The sequence below is a fragment of the Pelophylax lessonae genome (genome assembly GCF_965119305.1).
Source record: "Pelophylax lessonae genome assembly, chromosome: 8".
Lineage (NCBI taxonomy): Eukaryota > Metazoa > Chordata > Amphibia > Anura > Ranidae > Pelophylax > Pelophylax lessonae.
Genome location: NC_138775.1, coordinates 214801032 through 214821652, shown reverse-complemented (window position 1 = coordinate 214821652; position 20621 = coordinate 214801032). Strand labels below are relative to the sequence as shown.

The 20621-nt window shown below is 45.8% G+C and overlaps 1 protein-coding gene and 1 long non-coding RNA gene across 7 annotated transcripts in view; one reads left to right on the top strand and one right to left on the bottom strand.

Annotated features, from left to right (window-relative positions):
* Positions 1 to 20621, bottom strand: part of AGL (amylo-alpha-1,6-glucosidase and 4-alpha-glucanotransferase) — a 170558-nt gene that overhangs the window by 43956 nt on the left and 105981 nt on the right. For 4 of the 6 annotated variants that reach the window (XM_082265874.1, XM_082265872.1, XM_082265876.1 and 1 more), the window contains exons 12-15: positions 15550 to 15737; positions 5865 to 5988; positions 1410 to 1573; positions 694 to 795 (exon numbers count right to left, since the gene is read on the bottom strand). In XM_082265874.1, coding sequence (XP_082122000.1) covers positions 694 to 795; positions 1410 to 1573; positions 5865 to 5988; positions 15550 to 15737 — 578 coding nt within the window. Of the gene's footprint in view, positions 1 to 693; positions 796 to 1409; positions 1574 to 4356; positions 4481 to 5864; positions 5989 to 15549; positions 15738 to 20621 lie in introns of all 6 variants that reach the window. The other 2 variants (XM_082265873.1, XM_082265877.1) reach the window with 1 other exon arrangement.
* On the top strand, positions 5163 to 5465 carry LOC309561826. The gene is made up of 2 exons (XR_014225597.1): positions 5163 to 5337; positions 5419 to 5465. It is a non-coding gene; the product is annotated as an uncharacterized lncRNA (long non-coding RNA).

Below are 20621 nucleotides of genomic sequence, written 5' to 3'. Positions count from 1 at the left end.
TTATAGAAAAATTTGCTGATCTGTACCTAAATCAGAATGGCTCCCAGGACTCAGCTGACCCCTAGGCTCTCTTCTCTGCCCAGCTGACAGCTCCAGCGGGCAGGGCTGAACCCTGCTGCTGACATCAGCCAGGGAAGAGGGGAAGAGAGGGGAGAGAGAGAGCTGAGCAGTCAAGTGATCGCCGGGAGCTGCTCTGCTATAGGTACAGATCAGCATATTTTTTCTATAGGTACAGATCAGCATATTTTTTCTATAACAGACACAGGGGCATTTATTGTTATATTATAGAGAGGAGGGGATGAATTTATATTAATTATAAGAGCAGCAGGAGGGGAGGGGGCGGGCACTGATACGAGCAGACAGGCATGAAGGGAGGGGGCGGAGAGAGGACAGAGGTTGACAGGAGGGCTGCGGATGACAGAGGCACGTAAACTGACCACAGTGTCAGGGCTCAGTAGCCATGATATACCGTGGTCAGTTTACAGGGGGAAGGGTAGAAACTGGCAGGATCAGCCAGGTTTTTAAGGTGATGAAGGGGGCCTAATGACACAGCACAAGCACTTTGCTGTATAACATGCTTTAAGGTATCAGGATCTGTTTTTTTTTTTTTTTTTTTAGGGTAACAAACGCATTAATGAAACAAATACTCCACAATAAAATGCATGCTATATGTGGAAAAAGTTTAAAACAAACCTGATGTGGAACCAATTCATCATATCCCCGTGTACTCCCTGTGGCACAGCATGCCATGGACACAATGGCAGAACTTGGCAACAAATCATAAGCAGATCGATGCTGCAAAAGGGAAAGCATATCAATGTCATGTGTTGTGAAATTCGACTTCTGACCCATTGTAAGGTACATTAGCTAAGAAGTGTGCTGCAATGCAATGAGCATGTTGATAAAAGCAAAGATTAGAGTGACAGAGGGATGAGCTGATCCAGAGATAAGCTTCTCCTGCACAGTCCAGATCCCTACAAATACAAATCATTTGGCAGATAAAAAAGCTCACTTCCCCTGTGTATTTAGCCATTTGCCAGGAGTCCATTTTTCCTGGCACAGTAGCTTAAATCTAAATTGGAAAGAAGTTTGAAACACAAAATATCCCGTATCCCTTTTCAAAGTCTGAAATTCTGACCTCACAAATATACTTATACTTCTAGAGCACTAATATTTCTGAAAGGTTGGGCAGCAATACCAGATTTTGCTAAAAAGTGGTACTGCAAGCGATGCAGCTCCACACCTTGGCAAACATGAAGCTTGAAGAGAGGATGACCCCATTAAATGACTGCCAAGACAAATCAGAAGAAAAGGGATTTCTAAATAAAATGGAAAATTCTCTTTAAACCTCTATTTGTATTTAATAGTTCGACTTTATCATGACTCCTTTATTTGTAAAATGTTCTTACTGCTATTGGACTTTCATTGTCATGGGTAACATCCATAAATAGCGCATGAGCAATTCCAGGAACCAGCGGCCTCAGGCAGGGCTGTACGAAAGATCCCACAGGCTCTCCACCATAGCGATACACAAGTCGTCCTTCTTCATGGCTGTTGTAAGCACTCATGGCCTCTGATTGAATGCATAAAAGCACAGATATAATTCTAATGTAATCTTTTATATATCACATTATAATAATAGGTGTATATGTAATACATTTTTAATGCTATGTTGAATTTAAAAATGAATATCACTTAATTTAATTAAAATCTGAGCATTTGTGATTGTGTAACCAAATGTTTTTAAATGTGATTAAGTGTAAAGTTGGGGTGCTGCTCAAAGCTGGAGGATAATAGGTGTCCCTAAGGCATTAATTAGGAAATGTGGGCATATGCGGGGTGAGAGGCCGCTCAAACTGACCCAGTGCTTTAGATCTGTATATGGCCTCAGCCAGTGCTGCTCTGGCCACGCCCCCTGACATGTTTTGCCCCACCTACCAGGGCTTGGTCACAGAGGTGGGGAAGATGAGCAGGACAAAGGTTTATATAGGCGTCATTGGTCGTGAAGGGAGAGAAAGAAACAGGTATGTGTGATAGAGATAAATGGATCAGGTTTCAGAAAAAAAAAAGTAAAAGGCATGAAGTGAAATGTCAATGCGTTGATTAATGATTTTTTTAATTATTATTAAGTGATGTAATTTTTCATTTTACAACATTGTTTCAACACCAATGACCAAAAAAAAAAAAAAATCATGAATGAATGCATTGACATTTCACTTCATGCCTTTTATTTTTTCTCTTTTCTGCTTTTTTCTGATTTTGAAAATGCTTACTGCACTAGAACCGGCTCTCCTTCGACATCACCATGAGACTCTGCCCCCTTGAGGACTGGGTCGGCGGCAGAGAAGACGGCAGCAGGGGAGGGAGAAGACCGGAGGAAGAAAACATCACAGGAGGGAGAAGACCAGAGGAAGAACAAATCAGTTGCAGAACTGGAGAGTGAAAATGCATTGGAGCTACGACAGGGGGACATTCTTCACTTTTAATAAAGGACTTGTCAAAAACCATCTCTTGTTTTTATTTACACTACTTTTTTTTAGGGGTAAAGGGGTAGGGGTATGATGTACCCCATACTCATTCAAAAAGGGGGAGGGGGCGGGATTTGGGGGCCTCGCCCCCCTGCCCTTTCCTGACCTGCAGGGCTGCATGCTTGGATAAGGGTCTAGTATAGATTTTGGGGGGACCCCACGCATTGTTTTTTCAATTTTGGCATAGGGATTCCCCTAAAGATTCATATCAGACTTAAAGGGCCTGCTATGATTGGATCAAAGTCGAATCCCATTCACTGAAGTCGCATGGAACTTAGACATAACGTAGCAGGGCAAAGTCGGATCAGAAGTTGTACGACTTTCATGTTGGATCAGGGTGAACATAGCCTCAAACCTAATCCATTTATCTCTATCACACACACCTGTTTCTTTTTTTCCCTTCATGGCCAATGACGCCTATATAAACCTTTGTCCTGCTCATCTTCCCAACCTCTGTGACCAAGCCCTGGCAGGCTTGAAAAAAACAGGTCAGTGGGCGTGGCTGAAGCAGCGCTTGCTTGTCAGTTTGAGTAGCATCTTATTCCATACAATTTTTTTAAATGCTGTAATTGATGTAACAATAATACAAGGAAGCTTTATCGTAGCAACTTATAGTTGGAGTACACTCCCTTGGTTGATTTCTACTTATAAGAAAGCCTATAATAAGGCTTAGCTATAAGATCAGTAAATATCTCCAAAACGGTGCTATTTTTGGAGCAACTAGTGATGTCACTAGCGCATGCGCTCTGAAGGAACAGCATGCTCATGCCGTTCCTTCAGAGCCCTGTGCTGTAAACAGTGACCCCTGCACGCATGTGCAGAAGTAACATCATCACGGCTTGGCCATTCATACCGCCGAAGCCCGCAAATCCCGAAAGAAGACCAGGTGAAGATGGAAGCATCTACTGCTGTGACAGCGCACCGCTGAAGGGCTTAGTTTTCAGGTAAGTCTGTCATAATGTGCTAGTATGCAGTGCATACTAGCAAATTATGACTTAAACTGCCCAGGCCCCTTTTTTTTTTTTGCTGAGGTTGACTACCACTTTAAGGATGTGGAAATGTCAGTGCACATACTTAAATGACATTATGCGTCATTGGGTAATGTTCAAGACTATATTGTATGTTTTATAAAATAACCCTGTTGTCCACAATCAAAACACAGGAAAAAACAGAGCCTAAATCATAAAACACAAGCAGAAGACATACATATATACATAGCTATCATTCATAGTTGTTTTTAACATATATTTTGTTTTGTTTTTGGGATACAGCCCAATTCCAGACAAATTTTTTTTTTCTAGCTTTTGATAGAAAATGGAAGGGTCGGAACTTGTATCAAAGATTTTTGTGCCATTTATGTCATCACCGGGGACACCAGTAGAAACAATTAAAGGGTGCAAGTGTCACCTGGACAGAAATAATATAATAACCTGACAAATGTATCTGTCAAACCCTCTCCCAATCTACAAAAAAAAAATGTGCTTTTGTTGTTGTCGCTGTTCCCACTACAGAGATATCCCATCACTTCCTGTCCTTGTGACACCTTTTTCTGGGACAGGAAGTTAGGGAAAATCCCTCCAACAGAACACTAATAAAACCTAACAAAGGTTGTAACCCTTCATCCCTTTATAAAAAACAAAAAAACAAAAAAAAAAAAAGTTTGGCTGGGTATTAATACTTTAATGTGATATATGCTGTATATTGTATGAGGATTTTCAAAGGCAAATGTGTTTTAAATAAACATATAGTACGTTTCCAATTACAATTATCCTGTTAGAAAAGCAGGAGTTGCTGCAGAGTTAATACATGCAAAAAAAAAAGCGCCTACCTCTTATGAGAGAGCTAATGCCCAGCCTAGTGACAAATACATTGTCCAATTCCTCACTCCCAGTGAATAGTTCAGCCACCACATACAAGTCCGGACGCAACTTCCTCGCAGCATCCAGCAAGTACTACAAATAGCACAGCCAGGGGAGAACAGGAGACACAAGTAGAGGAAAGACAGCATAGAGCAAAGGGAAACCAGGAGATGGGAAGTAAAAAGTACAAGTGGTTAGAAAGAGAGAAGGAGAAGACAGAACAGAGCAGAGATAACCAAGAGATTGGAAGTAGAATGTATAAATGGTTAGATAGAGAGAAGGAGAAACAGGACAGAGCAACGGAAACCAGAAGGAAAGAAAGAAAGAAAGAAAGAAAGAAAGAAAGAAAGAAAGAAAGAAAGAAAGAAAGAAAGAAAGAAAGAAAGAAAGAAAGAAAGAAAGAAAGAAAGAAAGAAAGAAAGAGAAAGAGAGAAAAAAGGTACAAGTGGTTAGATTGAGAGAAGATGAAAACAGCACAGAGCAGAGGAAACCAGGAGACGGGGAATACAAAGTACAAGAAGAAAAGAAAATAAAAGAAAAAAGGAAAGAAAAAAGAAAAAGAAAAGGAAAAGAAATAAAGTTCAAGTAGTTAGAAAGAGAAAAAAACAGCACAGAGCAGAGGAAATCAAGAGATGGGGAATACAAAGTACAAGAAGAAAAGAAAAGATAAGGAAAGGAAAGGAAAGGAAAGGAAAGGAAAGGAAAGAAAGATAAGGAAAGGAAAGGAAAGGAAAGGAAATAAAGTTCAAGTGATTAGAAAGATATAAAACAGCACAGAGCAGAGGAAACCAAGAGATGGGAAATAAAAAGTACAAGTGGTTTGAAAGAAAAAGACAGCACAGAGCAGAGGAAACCAGAAGACGGGAATAAAAGGTATAAATAGTTAGGAAGATAAAAGGAGAAGACAGCACAGAGCAGAGGAAACCAGAAGACGGGAATAAAAGGTGTAAGTAGTTAGGAAGATAAAAGGAGAAGACAGCACAGAGCAGAAGAAAACCAGGAGATGGGGAGTAAAAAGTACAAGTGGTTAGAAAGAGAGATGGGGAAAAGTGTAGGAAGCAAAATTACAAGAGTAAAGGAAGAAAGAGGAAGAAGAACCCAGACAGAGAGAACAAAAAGCAATATAAGAGAGTAAGAGAACATAGCAAGAAAGATGATGAAGAAGCAATAAACAGTAGCACAGATGAGTACGGGGAGGTAGGATGTGACAAAGAAATATAAAATGAAAAGGTAATCAGAGAAACGAAGGAGATAAATGGAGTGGAGGATAATAGAGCACTAGGCGCAGGTGTTCGGGGCAGAGAATAAAGCCGAAACACATGCAGAGGATGCAAAGCAAAAAGTATCATTCAGGCAGGAAAGATGGAGAAATTAGGATGGAAGGAGTTAAGAGGGGGGGGGGAGAAAAAAACATGGCAGCGTTTAGTATTTGTCTGCAGCAATAAAGTACATTAGAGCAGCTTCACGAAGCAGATACCTCGAATGAGGCTGGTTATCCCCAGGCGGTTGACAAACACATTGTCGATATATTCACTGCCTGTGAACAGCTCAGCAATCACATAGAGATTGGGCCTCACTGACCGCGCTACGGCCAGCATTTCCTACAGATACAAAGTGCGGGGTGTAATATTGTTTCTCACATAGCTGTACACACCATAGACTTATACTCAGTACTATATAAATATATATTAATTTGATATTTTATGAAGTCATGTACCCACCCAGCATCATTAGAGTATCAACAATCAAATGATACTATGGGGTTGATTTACTAAATGCAAATAGACTGTGTACATTGCAAGTGCAGTTGCACTCATTTTCGGCTGAGCTTAATAAATGTGGTGAAGCTCTGCTGATTTCCATCATCCAATCATTGCTGAAACACTGATTTTGTTTTTTTATGTCCCTTGCACCTTAGTTGGTAGTCCTTACAAAGTGAAGCTTCACCACATTCACTAAGCAAGGTACAGTCTATTTTCCTTTAGTAAATCAACCCCTATATATGCTGATGTAATAAAACAATAAAAAAAGCTGGGTGGCAATTTGTTTTTTTCTAACTTTCTGGAAAATGTTAAACAAAAAAAGTAATTAGACAAAAAATAATTACCTCCAAGGCCATTAAGCTGGCAGGTAAACGTATGTGAAAAAGTTACGTATCGTTAGCAACAAAAGTACGAATGGATAATGAATGTCCTACAATACAGTATAACTATACACAGTAATAAAAATATACAATTGTTATTTACAGAGATCTTACAGGGAAATGTATGTGTCTATAAAACCTAAAATCCATTTTCAGTATGCGTAGCATCATGCCTCATTGAATACAGTTTTCTAAACAAATGATATTTTGTTTCAAAGTTGTTGTAGCAAGAGATCCTGCCACTAAGAGCACTTCCTGTTGCAGGCTACCAATGCATTGCCTCTCAAGCAGCAAATGCGTTGTTAGCCTGTTGTGTGCTCCTTCAAGTGGTTGTAAAGGCTGAAGATTTTTTACCTTAATGCATTTTTGATCTTGATCCAGCAATGTACACAAGAGCAGAGGCTTTCTCTCCGCTTTCTCCCTTCTCACTGGGCAGATTGATAGTAGTAGCCATTACCTCCCGCTGCGGTCAAACAAATTGTGTGACAAGGGAGCACCTCCTCCGCTCCCCTTCCCTGGGACTAAGCTACTCTGTCTGTGTCAATAGATGAAGACAGGGCAGCTCAGACACCAGCCCACATTAGTGCCCCCACCATAGAAAGTGGCTTTCTATGGGAGGAACTTGCTCAAAAGGTGGTGCTAGGAGAGCTGGCGAGGGACCAGAGAAGAGGATTTTCAGGGCTGCTCTGTGAAATACTATTGCAGAGAGTAGGTTAGTATAACATGTTTGTTATTTTAATATTTAAAAAAAACAAACATTTATTATTACTTTTAGAGCCGGTTCACACTGGGGTGACTTGTCAGGCGACCTGGTCGCCTGACAAGTCGCCGTGGGTCGCCTGCCATAGATTAGCACAGGACCCGTTCTAATAGGAGCGACACAAGTCGCTCGACTTAGAAAAACTGAATTTTTGTAAAATCTTACCTGTAAAATTCCTTTCTCTGAGTCCTCCGACAGTCGCCGCCTCTTCATATTCGTCACAATGGGGTAATTGACCTTTGCTCCGTAGGAGTAGCTAGGCAACAGAATATGTCAATATTAAAGCTTTTAACATATCCCACCCCCAGGGGGTGGTCCCCTCAGTCAATACCCTCCTACTTCCTGTATCCATACCTCAGTTTCAGTAGAATAGCAGTAGAGTATATAACCAAACCCCAAAAGAGGGGCGGGGCGGCGACTGTCGGAAGACTCAGAGAAAGGAATTTTACAGGTAAGATTTTACAAAAATTCCGTTTTCTCTTACGTCCTCCGGCAGTCGCCGCCTCTTCATATTCGTCACAATGGGGACGTCCCAAAGCAGTACAAACATGAGGGGTGGGAAACGCAGCCGCGCCTAAGGCAACGCAGTCTCCACAGCAGAAAACAAAGGAACCTTACCAAAGGAAGGAAACCAGCTGGGTAGCATGAAAAAAACTTGCTCAACAGGAGCAACAACCCAGGAAAAAACAAATAACCGAGGGATAAACGACATCCCAAACAGCCAAGGGCCCAAAAACAAGGGACCCTAAGGTACCCCCGCACTAAGAACCTTGCGGCCAAAGGAAGCATCTGCCGATGCCTGAACATCCACCTTGTAGAATTTCGAGAAGGTGCGAACGGACGACCAAGTCGCCGCCTTACACACCTGGGCCACAGAAGCCCGATGATGACAGGCCCAAGACGTACTCAGAGATCTGGTAGAGTGCGCCTTCACAGGCATGGGGGGAACTTTCCCCTTCAGAGCATAGGCCTGTTTAATGGTCTGTCTGATCCATTTGGCGATAGTAGAAGCCGACGCCGCCATGCCCTTCCGAGGTCCCTCTGGAAGGACAAATAAAGAATCCGACTTGCGAAAAGATTCCGTCGATTTCAGGCAAACCCTGATCGCCCGAACAACATCCAAGGAGTGCAAATCCACCTCCTTCGGATGTTTAGGCTTCGCGCAGAGCAAAGGCAAGACAATGTCCTCATTGAGGTGAAATTCCGAGATCCTCTTCGGAAGAAAAGAAGGTTTAGGTCGCAAGACCACCTCATCCAAGAGAATGACCAAATACGGAGATCTGCAGGACAAAGCTGCCAGCTCCGACACCCTGCGAGCCGAAGTGATCGCCACCAAAAACGCGACCTTCCTGGACAACATAGACAACGAGATCTTCCTGATCTGTTCAAAAGGAGCGCGTTGCAATACGGACAGAACAAGGTTCAAGTCCCATGGAGGCAAAGGTTCCCTCCTAGGAGGGACCAGGTGTCGCACCCCTTGAACAAAGGTGCTAACCAAGGGGTTAGACGCCACAGGGCGTAGAAAAAGAACGGCCAGCGCAGAAACCTGGCCCTTGATTGTAGCCAATGCCAAACGCTGGTCCACACCCGTTTGAAGGAAAGACAACACCCTAGACACCGAGTATGAGCGAGGGGGATACCCCCTGGACTCACACCAGGCAAAATAGGCCTTCCAAGTACGGTAGTAGACTTTCCCCGAGGAAGACTTCCTCGCGTTGATCAAAGTGTGAATGACCTCAGGGGATAGACCCCTATCCTTCAGGACCTCGGTTTCAACAGCCAGGCCGTCAAAGCCAGCGACTGTAAAGCAGGATGAAAAAATCGGTCCTTGAGACAGAAGATCTTCTCGAAGAGGCAGACGCCACGGAGCGTCGACCGCCAGATTCACGAGGTCTGCGTACCAAGACCGGTGAGGCCAGTCCAGTGCCACTAGAATCACTGTGTGCGGTTCCGAGGTCAACCTGCGAAGGAACCTGGACAGCAGTTGAATCGGTGGAAATGCATACATCAGCCGACACTGATGCCACGGAGTTACCAACGCGTCTGACGCGTCTGCCCGAGGATCGCGCGTCCTTGCCACGAACATTTCCACCTTGTTGTTCAGACGAGACGCGAACAGGTCTACCTCCGGAAGACCCCACTTCGCGCACAACATCTGGAAGACATCCGGGTGAAGGGACCATTCTCCCTGGTCCAAGGTCTGGCGACTCAGATAATCCGCCTGCCAGTTCTCCACCCCCGGAATGTGAACCGCCGTTATCGCCGGGACATGCGTCTCGGCCCAAGACAAAATGTCGGCCACCTCCCGAGCCACTCGGGCACTTCTGGTGCCCCCGTGGTGGTTGATGTAGGCCACCGCCGTGGCATTGTCCGTCTGCACCCGAACCGGACGGCCCTGCAGCCTGTCCGTCCAACGTCGAAGGCAGAGATTTATCGCTCGCAATTCCAGAATGTTGATCGGAAGGGAGGATTCCCCCTCCGACCAAGTTCCCTGGGCGGACAGAACGCCCAGAACACCACCCCAGCCCGACAGGCTGGCATCCGTGGTGATCACCGTCCATGAGAAAGGACGAAAAGACTTGCCCCCCGACACCGCCGGGGACTGTAGCCACCACAGAAGATCCCTTCTGGTACGATGACTCAACGAAATCTGGAGATCCAGAGATTGCGGTCGCCCGTCCCACCTGGACAGGATCTCCGCTTGGAGACCCCGCGTGTGAAATTGGGCGAAGGAAATCGCCTCGAAAACTGAGACCATCAATCCCAAACACCTCATACACGTCCGGAGGGACGAGCACTGATTGTCCCTGAGGGACCTGACTTCTTCCTGAAGTGTCCTGAGCTTATCGTCCGGTAGGAAGACCTTCGCCTGGACCGAGTCCAGGATCATTCCCAGGTAGGGAAGACGAACCGACGGGCACAGCGTCGATTTTGGAAAGTTTATCGTCCAACCAAACTCCTGTAAAGTTTGCATCGTGACGGACAGGTCCTTCACCAGACCCTGACTGGTCGCAGACCGAACCAGAATGTCGTCCAGATACCCCAGGACAGAGATGCCCTGGGCTCTCAACAAAGCCAGAACCGGTGCAAGCACCTTGGCGAACACCCGCGGAGCCGAAGCGAGACCAAAGGGTAAGGCCACGAGACCAAAGGGTAAGGCCTTCAAATCGATGGAGCGACCATCGAGGTGACCCCCGGAACCAGGGCAGCCACCACCGACCGCAGGGATTCCATGCGGAACTTGCGAACCCGCACAAGCAGTTCAGAGCTTTTAAGTCCAGAATTGGACGTACCTTGCCCTCCTTCCTGGGCACAGTGAACAGATTTGAATAGAACCCCCGAAATCTGTCCCGATGAGGCACCGGAACCACCACTCCCTGAGCCCACAGGTCCCGCACCGCCAGGTGCAGATCCCGCAAACGCTCTGGAGACAGTTGAAGATTTGAGGGAAAAAATCAGCTCGCCGGCCGGGAGAGAAACTCGATCTCTGCTTACCTGTCCACGGCTTCTCTTGGGAGCCTTGACCTTTGAAGGGTTTGCCCTTATAGCGTGACCGAAAGGCACGAAAGGACCCCTGATAGGGTCTAAAAGAAGCATGCTTCTTACCATGAGCAACCTTAGCCTCGTGGGATTGGGGCAAGAGTGTGCTCTCACCCCCCGTGATCCCCTTTATCAGTGTATCCAAGGGTTCGCCAAAAAGGCGAGATCCCGTATAGGGTAGATCAGCTAAAGTTTTGCGAGAAGCTTGGTCCACAGACCAACATTTCAGCCAAATCAGGCGGCGTGTCAACACCGCCACGTTGTGCACACGTGCAGCCAAAGGGACTATATCTAAGTCCGCATCACACAAATACATGACACCCTGATGGATATGATCCACCATAGCCAACGTCGCCGGAGGGGCAGAGTCAGCCACCAGGACGCGCCTGAGCACCTGCGTCCAATCCGCGACAGCCTGAGCTGCCATAAGTGAAGCAAAAATAGCTTTCAGCATGGAACCGGTAACCGAGTAAGTATGGCGTGCAAGAGACTCCAGCCTCCTGTCCGTGGCATCCCGGAACACCGGGGTATCCTCCGCCGGAATCGCAGTAGATTTATGCAAAACTGCCACCGCGTGATCCACCGGAGGTGGCACACACCAACGTTCATCAGTAGCGGGTGTGAAAGGATAACGTAGCTTGAACCTACTTGGCACAGCAAAAGGCTTCCGTATATTGCGCCATTGTTCACTAACAGCGCGCTGAAAATCCCCAGTGCAAGGAAAAACCTGCTATGATTTGCGTCTTCGCTGCGTCCCATAAGAGGCCAGGACGGCAGGAGGACATGGTTCATCCTGCAAATGCAGTGTTTGTTTGATAGAAGCAACCAAGTCATCCATGAGTGCAAGCTCTTCAGACGAGCCAGAGGGGGAATTATCAACCCCTTCAACTTCTGCCTCCCATTCAGACCCAACAAGGTCCAGGGACGAGCGGGACCCCGATAAGGTGACCCCAGCCATAGCAGCCCCATCACCATCGCCCTCTGAATCAGAGGAAATTGAAAATCTGGGCCGTTTTGTGGATTGAGCAGCCACAAGCATCTGCACCTGAGCAGCTAGGTTAGCCACGACAGTAGCCAAATCACCCCCCGCGGGGGAAGCAGCAGCAGTCCCTTGGCCCCCCACTAAAGTGGGAGGAAATTTGCTTTCCTGAGAATCCATGCCCCCAAAAGTGTGTAGGAAAAAAAGGAGTACTGCCTCTTTAAGATAGCGGCGAGCGGAGCCCACCGCACACACAGCACACACCGACCCCCACAGGGAGAATCACAAAAACTTAGGCAAGGAATACAAGAATAAGGAAGATAAAACCTGGAGAGACCACTCAAGCTGCTGCACCGATCGCTGTTCTCAGGGAAAGGAAGTGATGTAACACAGACCGCTCCTATAAAGCCTATGGAAGGCTCCACAAACATGGCCGCCGGTGAGGGACTTGCAAAGGCAGAACATGCAGCGCTGACATGTGGCCCGAGCGATCGCCGCCAAAATGGCGGCGCTTGGCGCCAAAAACGCCGCTCCCAGCACATAGAAATGGCCCTCATATGCCTGCAGCTATTAATAAAATGGCGGACCGCAGCAGCGGCCGCCGCATGTTGCACAAAACATGTTCCACAGCATGCCCTACAACATACAGCATGTCACACAGAGAATCACACAGTTTGTAACACAGAACAGTGTATAACAGCCCCCCTCCTTGCAGCCCACAGCAGCATCAAACCAGACAGGGAGCCCAATAGTGTGAACAGACATGCAGGGTTACACAGTCCCAGACTGACACCCACTAAACAGACAGGTCCCCACACAGAGTACACTTACCTTCTGAATGGCGTGGGGAACCCACACAAGCGATCAAGCCACTGCACATGGGACAGGGAGAGTCGCAGCCAGGACGCAGTAGAACTGCGGTGCGAAACCGCATGACGTCCAGTGAGGTAGCCACCTCACCACAGCATCCCTGCAGCGAACAGGGATGGGTCGTTCACATATGCCAGGAAAAATACCTGACTGAACGCTCGATGGCAGGCTGGGAAGCCACTGGCCCACAACCTGCGACCAGGGGGGCCAGCCCGAGACCCAGCCCGCACGATCCTCTTCATCAGAAGAACTAACTAATGCTGACAAAAGTAACAGCTAAGTAAAGAGAGAGAAAAAAACTCAAATAAAATCAAAAAGAAGATAAAGGCTGAGACAAAATGCCCCAGCACAGAAACAGCCAGCTAACTCCTGAAAGCTAGACAATGAAACTGAGGTATGGATACAGGAAGTAGGAGGGTATTGACTGAGGGGACCACCCCCTGGGGGTGGGATATGTTAAAAGCTTTAATATTGACATATTCTGTTGCCTAGCTACTCCTACGGAGCAAAGGTCAATTACCCCATTGTGACGAATATGAAGAGGCGGCGACTGTCGGAGGACGTAAGAGAAAAGGGCCCTGAGCTACTTTGGGGCGACCTGGAGCGACCTGCATTGACTTCAATGATATGAAGTCCGTGCATGCCGCTCCGATGTCGCGGTGCGAGCTGCGCACCGCGACTTCACAGGTCGCCCCAGCAAGTCGGGTCGCACCTATGTGAACCGGCTCTTAGGTTTTTTTGCTGGGCTGCCATGAGGTCTATCAGATGGGCAACCCAATAGCCAACTGAAACAGCTCACACAGTAAACTGACAATTTTGCTTCTAATTGCAAGGTAATGGTTTAGTGTGGTCAGCCTAGTATCTCCAGGCAGAAAACTTTGGAACATATTCAACAACGGTTTGCTAGATAAAACTGTGTACTTAATGTCAAAAATACTGAAAACAGATTAGGGATTCCATACACTTTAACCCATTTCCAACCAGCTGGAGTCAGCCCTTTAAACATTTGCAATGCCTTGAGCTTCTCTTTTGGCGATCACAGTGATCATGAGCCGGTCCAATTCGCTCTTGTTAGTAAACATTGACCAGGAGCTGTCAATGTCTCAGTGCTGCAGGGCGTCCATTGAGTGCACACTAAGCACAGAACAGGCATGCCGGCTGTACGCACATATGGGGCAGCTCACCTTGAAAGCTTACTGCCTCGTTGCCACATATGTGTATACAAGCAGTTTTAAGGGGTTAAACAAGCCCTCTTTCACCAGCATAAAACTGAATTTTTGTAAAATCTTACCATAAAATTCCTTTCTCTGAGTCCTCTGACAGTCGCCGCCCACTCATACAGTCTTCACCAATGGGTTAATGAATCAGGTACTCCTGATTCTTCTCCTTCTCTAGCTGCTGCACTGGTTACTTTAGCGTCCAAGGTGGACTTGTTGATGTCAGAATGGGCTTCTAGAAAGCACATTAGGCCTTCACCTTCCTCTGATTCTGAATCTGATATGGTTGCCTTGGACAGTGCCCCCCCCCCCCCGAGGGGTCTTAGTCCTTTCCTTCTGATGGGGAGGTGGAAGAGAATGATGGGGATGATTTTTCCCCTGAAACGGTCAAAGAACACGCTGCTGTGGCTGCGCTTATTGCTTCTATTAAGGAAACACTACATTTAGAGGATGAGCCCAACCCGCCAGGTAAGCAGTCTTCTTTTGGGACTCGCAGGACCCAGAAGGCGGCACAGGTTTTTCCCTACCAGGGCAGTGAGTGCGTCCTGGGCTTTCCGGCATCAGGCTTCGGTGGCCCAGGTGTGCAAGGCTGCGACTTGGTCGTCTGTGCACACCTTTTCAAAATTCTACAAACTTGATGTTCTGGCATCTGCTGATGCTTCCTTTTGGCGCAAAGTTCTGTGTGCGGCTGTGCCTTGAGGGGACCCTAGTTTTGCAGGTCCCTGGCTGTTGGGGTTGTTTCCCCCTTGTTTATTTGCTTTCCTGGGTTTTGCTCCAGTTGAGCTTTTCTGTTATCCAGAGGATTTACCTTTCTGTTCAGATAAGGTTCCTTTCTCTGACTTGGGTACTGCGTTGCCTTTCTGAAGGTTGCGCTTCCCACCCCCCATGTCTACACTGCTTTGGGACATCCCATTGGTGAAGACTGTATGAGTGGGCGGCGACTGTCAGAGGAAGTAAGAGAAAACTGAATTTTTGTAAAATCTTACCGTAAAATTCCTTTCTCTGAGTCCTCTGACAGTCGCCGCCCCTCTTGTTGGGTTTTTTTGGACTTTAACTGCTTGCTACCAAACTGAGTTGGGAAGGCTGATAGCAAGGGGGTATTGGACCAGTGGGACAGCCCCCTACAGGTGTGTCTATGTAAATTACTTTGTTTTTAAAAAGTCTTATGCCTAGCTTGCTCCTGTGGATAAGAGGTCAATAGCCATTGGTAAGGACTGTATGAGTGGGCGGCGACTGTCAGAGGGCGTAAGAGAAAATGATGCTGTTCTTTTACCAAACAGTGGGGTTGATTTAATAAAACTGGAGAGTACAAAATGTGGTGCAGCTCTGCATAGAAACCAATCAGCTTCCAGTTTTTTTGTCAAAGCTTAATTGAACAGTTGATTGGTTTCTTTGCAGAGTTGCACCACATTTTGCACTCTCCAGTTTTAGTAAATCAACCCCAGTATCAGGTGTTATGTTTACCTACAACTAGACAGTTCCACTCCTTCATTAAAAATATTATTTTGCCACCACAGTTTGAAGTACATTTCCCTGAACTTTGTCATTGAATGATACCCTGAAGTATTTCCTTTTATACCTGGGCAAGATCTAGAACACCTACAAAAAGTCATCACTCAATATTTGATCACAAAGTGGTATGATGTTGCTTACCTCTGCCAGGTGAATTGGGGTGGAGTGGCAGTTGTCAAGGCGCACTCCATGAAAATGCTTAGCAGTGATCTCTGTATACTTCTTCATATGTTCCCACAAATAAGGACAATCTGAGGGCTTGTCGCCATACCTCAGCTTTACACTGTCACCCCAGCAGATCAGTTCTCTGCGCAGGTACACATTGGAATCTGAAAAAGTAATAAGGATAATAAGGATATACTGTAGATTCCTACCATGTGTAAAATGAATTTAAAGTAAGGTCAGCTGATTGAAAATGTACATCTAACAGGTTTATATATTTTTAATAAGCATATCTTTTGCAATATTACTACAATACTTTTGATATGACTTTAACATTTTAAAGGAAATGTACAGCCAAAGCTTGTTTGGCTGTACATCTCCTATGGATCACAGGAGTGCAGTTCGTTCTGCACTCCTGTGACCCATTTTCAAAAGAGAGCGGGCCGAAGTCCACTCTTTGCTGATGACACAGAAGTCAGTCCACTGTCACCTGGCCTGAGCCGTCCACTCCTGCCCCTACACAGCCCAGCATTCCAGTGAGCGAGGAGGGGGCAAAGCAGAGAGCAGCTCTCTGCTTACAGAGCTGTCAGAATAGAGCAATCGGCAGTGTTTGATCGCTCAGTTCTCGGTGTAGAGGCGCCGGGGGGACAGATGCTGCATCGGACCTAAGTAAGTATAAATCTAAAAAAATAAAGAAACCCATACATCTCTCTTAAAGAGGTTCTATCATTGTAATTGCATTATTACAGTTCTGTCCCCATGTTGCTAGGTGCTTTCTAACCCTAGTTATGAAGCCTGACAAACCCCCTTTCCCTCCTGCTGCAGCCGATCCAAACACAGCCATGAAAGAGATAGCTGATTTATAGTTGCAGCTTGTCTTCAATATGTGTACTTTGCTGAGACAAATTCTACTTGCTGTTTCTTGTCTCGGGCAGGTCAGACCTCATAATTAAAGTGAGATAGCACTTAGAAACACAGGAAAAGGTCATACATGTACTTTGTCCCATAGGGGAGAGAACTGTAAAACAAAAATTATACTGGCAGATCTTCTTTAAATGCTTGCACATTCACATTTTTGATATGATATCAAAGCCAAACTCCCACTGGATGATCCTAAATAATTCTTCCCATCCTAGCTGCATAATAGTGCATGCCTCTCACCTACTCTTTATTTTCTACCTTCAGACTACATGATGTCCAGCACTGTAATGATTTGGCTTTACTTACTGCAGTATGTAATTCTAAATGATGAGCCCAGTCATGCTTACAATAACGTTGTGCCACAACAAAATTCACCTGTCCCTACCACTGAGACAGATGCAATGTTTCATGTTGTCCCAGAGCGGTGTACATCTCTGCTGTATGATGACTGCCTGCTGTTTTACTTTTCTCCCTGGCCAATGCTAAATAGTTTGAAGGAAGAATCACAGGTACTTGAGCTTTGAAAAGAAATACACTACTCACAAAAAGTAAAGGGACACTTTGAAAACACATTAGATCTCAAAGGGGAAAATATCATGCTGGATATTTATACTGATTTGGACTGGGTAATGTGTTAGTAACAAAAGGATGCCCCATCATTTGATAGAAATGAAAATGATCAATCTACAGAGGGCTGAATTCAAACACACCCTAAAAATAAAAGTGAAAAAATGATGCAGCAGGCTAGTCCATTTTCTCAGTAGTTTGTATGTATGCCTGACAATGTTGGGGCATGCTCCTAAAGAGACTAAAGGATGGTGTCCTGGAGTATATCCTCCCAGATCTGGACCAGGGCATCACTGAGGTGCAACCTGGCGACATTGGATGGACTGAAACATAATGTCCCAGAGGTGTTCTATTCGATTTTGATTAGACAAGCGTGGGGGCCATTCAATGGTATCAATTCCTTCACCCTCCAGGAACTTGCTGCATACTCTCGCCACATGAGGCTAGGCATTGTCGTGCACCAGGAGGAACCCAGAACCCACTGCACCAGCGTAGGGTCTGACAATGGGTCCAAGGATTTAATCCCGATACCTAATGGCAGTCAGAGTGCCATTGTCTAGCCTGTAGAGGTGTGTGCGTCCCTCCACGGATATGCCTCCCCAGACTATCACTGACCCACCACCAAACCAAGCATGCTGAACGATGTTATAGGCAGCATAACATTCTCCACAGCTTCTCCAGACCCTTTCACGTCTGTCACATGTGCTCAGGGTGAACCTGCTCTAATCTGTGAAAAGCACAGGGTGCTAGTGGCGGACCTGCCAATTCCGGTGTTCAATGGCAAACGCCAATCAGTCTGCATGGTGTTGGGCTGTGTGCACAGGGCCCACTAGAGGGCCCTCAGGCCACCCTCATGAGGTCTGTTTCTGATTGTTTGGTCAGAGACATTCACACCTGTGGCCTGCTGGAGGTAATTTTGTAGGGCTCCTGCAGTGCTCATCGTAGAGTAACTGCCTGTCTCCTGGAATCTTCTTCATGCTCTTCAGACTGTTCTGGGAGACACAGCAAACCTCCAGGCAATGGCACATATTGATGTGCCATTCTGGAGGAGTTGGACTGCATGTGCAACCTCTATAGGGGCCAGGTATTGCCTGAAGCTACCAGTAGTGACACTGGCCCTAGCCAAATGCAAAACGAATGAAATGTAGTCAGAAAAGATGGGTAAAACTATAAAACCATTCCTGTTTGGAGGTTGTCTCATTGTTGCCCATCTAGCAGGGGCGGCCTGTCCATTGAGAGTGCAGGGGCGCCGCCCCCCCATCCATGCAGGGCGCCAGACACAGGGATTCCAATAGGAGATTTTTTTTTTTAAGCACGTGATTAGAGCCAGAGGCTCTAATAGGCTTCAGAAATAGGTGGGCTCGTGGCGCAGAGCACTGCGCCCCAAGCTCACCCAGTTGTATGACAATAGCGAATGAATAGCGAATGAATATGCACTATTATCATACTGACTCTCCTCCCAGCCAATCAGGAAGCAGGTCATGAGACCCCTTTCCTGATTGGCTAAAAAGAGACGCGATTTTAGGGAGGGGACATGCGGCCGAGGAGACACACAGCGGCGCTCTGGGAAGGAGCAGGTAAGGATGCTGGCTGTCCGGCTGGGCAGCCAGCCATCCATCCATCCCGTAGGGGGGAGGAAGGAGGGAGGGGGTGGTAGAGCAGATTGCAGGCCTTTTGGACTAAAATATTTGACATGCAACTAAACTCTTCAGCCACCCCATTTATACTGATTTCGCCTTAGCACTCCTAAACAAATTTTTCAGATATTTCCAACACACAATATAAACTTTGACTGTCACGGGGGGGGGGGGGGGGTTGTTGGTTTTAACACCGCCCCCCAGAATTTTTTATTCACCAGCCCCCACTACCATCTAGTGTACCTGTTGTTCATTTCATTAACACCAAAGCAGCTGAAACTGATTACCAACTCCCTCTGCTACTTAACTGACCAGATCAATATCCCTGGAGTTTAATTGACTTGATGCTATACTCTGATTAAAACGTTTTTTTTTTTGAGCAGTGTAGATTTTAAAGGTATAAGGTATAAGAATTATGTCAATCAAAATACATGCAGGAAGGGGCACGGTGAGCAGGGAGGGCTCAGTTCCTTCATTAACATGCATCCCAGAGTTTGGCTCTGTATTTGCCTCATGTATGATATTAGCCAGACAGGGAGTGCAATCTACTGAATGAGTTGGTCCACTTATAGCTTTGCATTGTGAGAAGGAGTAGTGAATCGCAACCATTGTGTACTATTCTGCAAAGCAGGGTGCAGAACCCTAGCATGCAATGAGCAAATATGTTCTCTCATACAGTTTTTTTAAAACTTTACACATTGATAACACGCCGATTTCTTTTACAGGCCTCTCAGATGACAGTATTCCTATCTTCAATTGTTCATTTTCAATTCTAAAATTCTCCTAAAGGCATATTCAAAAACATAACTGCAAAGGCTATACAATTCCTTATGGAGAATAAATGTTTACTTCATTAATCTTTTTTTTATTAACTAACATTTATCTTATTTTTTAAAATATATATTTATTCATTGAGAAGTTTAGCATTTCTGTGTGTTCAGCATATTTGGGTCATAAAAATCAGAACTCGATTACATTACAAAAGTGGCCTGTCAATGACCCTATAACCTCTCACATTACCGGCTGGCCAAGGCAGCAGAGTTCTACAACATGGCATTGGCTTGCATGCAGTATGTGTTTCCAGAAGGTGAAATCTACCTACCTGCTATTTTTGAACATTATTCAGAGGCACCTAAACACATATTTCATGCAAGTAATCCTACCCTTTAATAAATATTTTATGTCTTAAGGCACTCTAATTTTACAATAAATTTTATACTGTATGGCTGCTCATACATTTCTTAGATCAGTTAAACTTGTATACACGAGTTGACAATATGCAATATGAAGGAAAAGCATTAACTTGATAAGCAGTAACTAAAAAAAAGGAATTCAAATCTTCATTACAATCAAAACTGTAAACAGGTCCAAATACATTTTAAAAATGTTGATAAAACTGAAGTGTGCTAGCATGTACTACAGGGAAACCGCAAAGCAGACCCACCTTAAAGCGATGTTCCAGCTGGAGAAAAAAATTTAAGTCAGCAGATACAAATACTGTAACTGCTGACTTTTAATATATAGACACTTACCTGTTGACGGAGTCCGCGATGTCGACGTCCCAGCCAATTTTGGTAACGGCTGCCGAGTGCTGCCACCGCCATTCGTTGTACGGGAAACCGGCAGTGAAGTGATACTTTCAAATTAGCCCGACGGAGGGGGAAGGAGGATGGGGGCTGAACTTCCAAGAGACGGCGCTGCGGCGCTGTCATCCAGAAGTGGGGAAGGGTACCTGTCAAAAACAGGTACCCGTTCCCCTCTCCCCCCTGAAAGGTGCCAAATGTTGCCCATCAGTATAAAATCCCGACGCTTTTGGGGCATGTGTCTCTAAATGCATATGACCCCAACCACAAATACCACTTGCTACAGTGTCCAGCCGCAGTGTATTTCAGCCTGTCATATTTAGACAGGCTCCTGTCAGCAGGG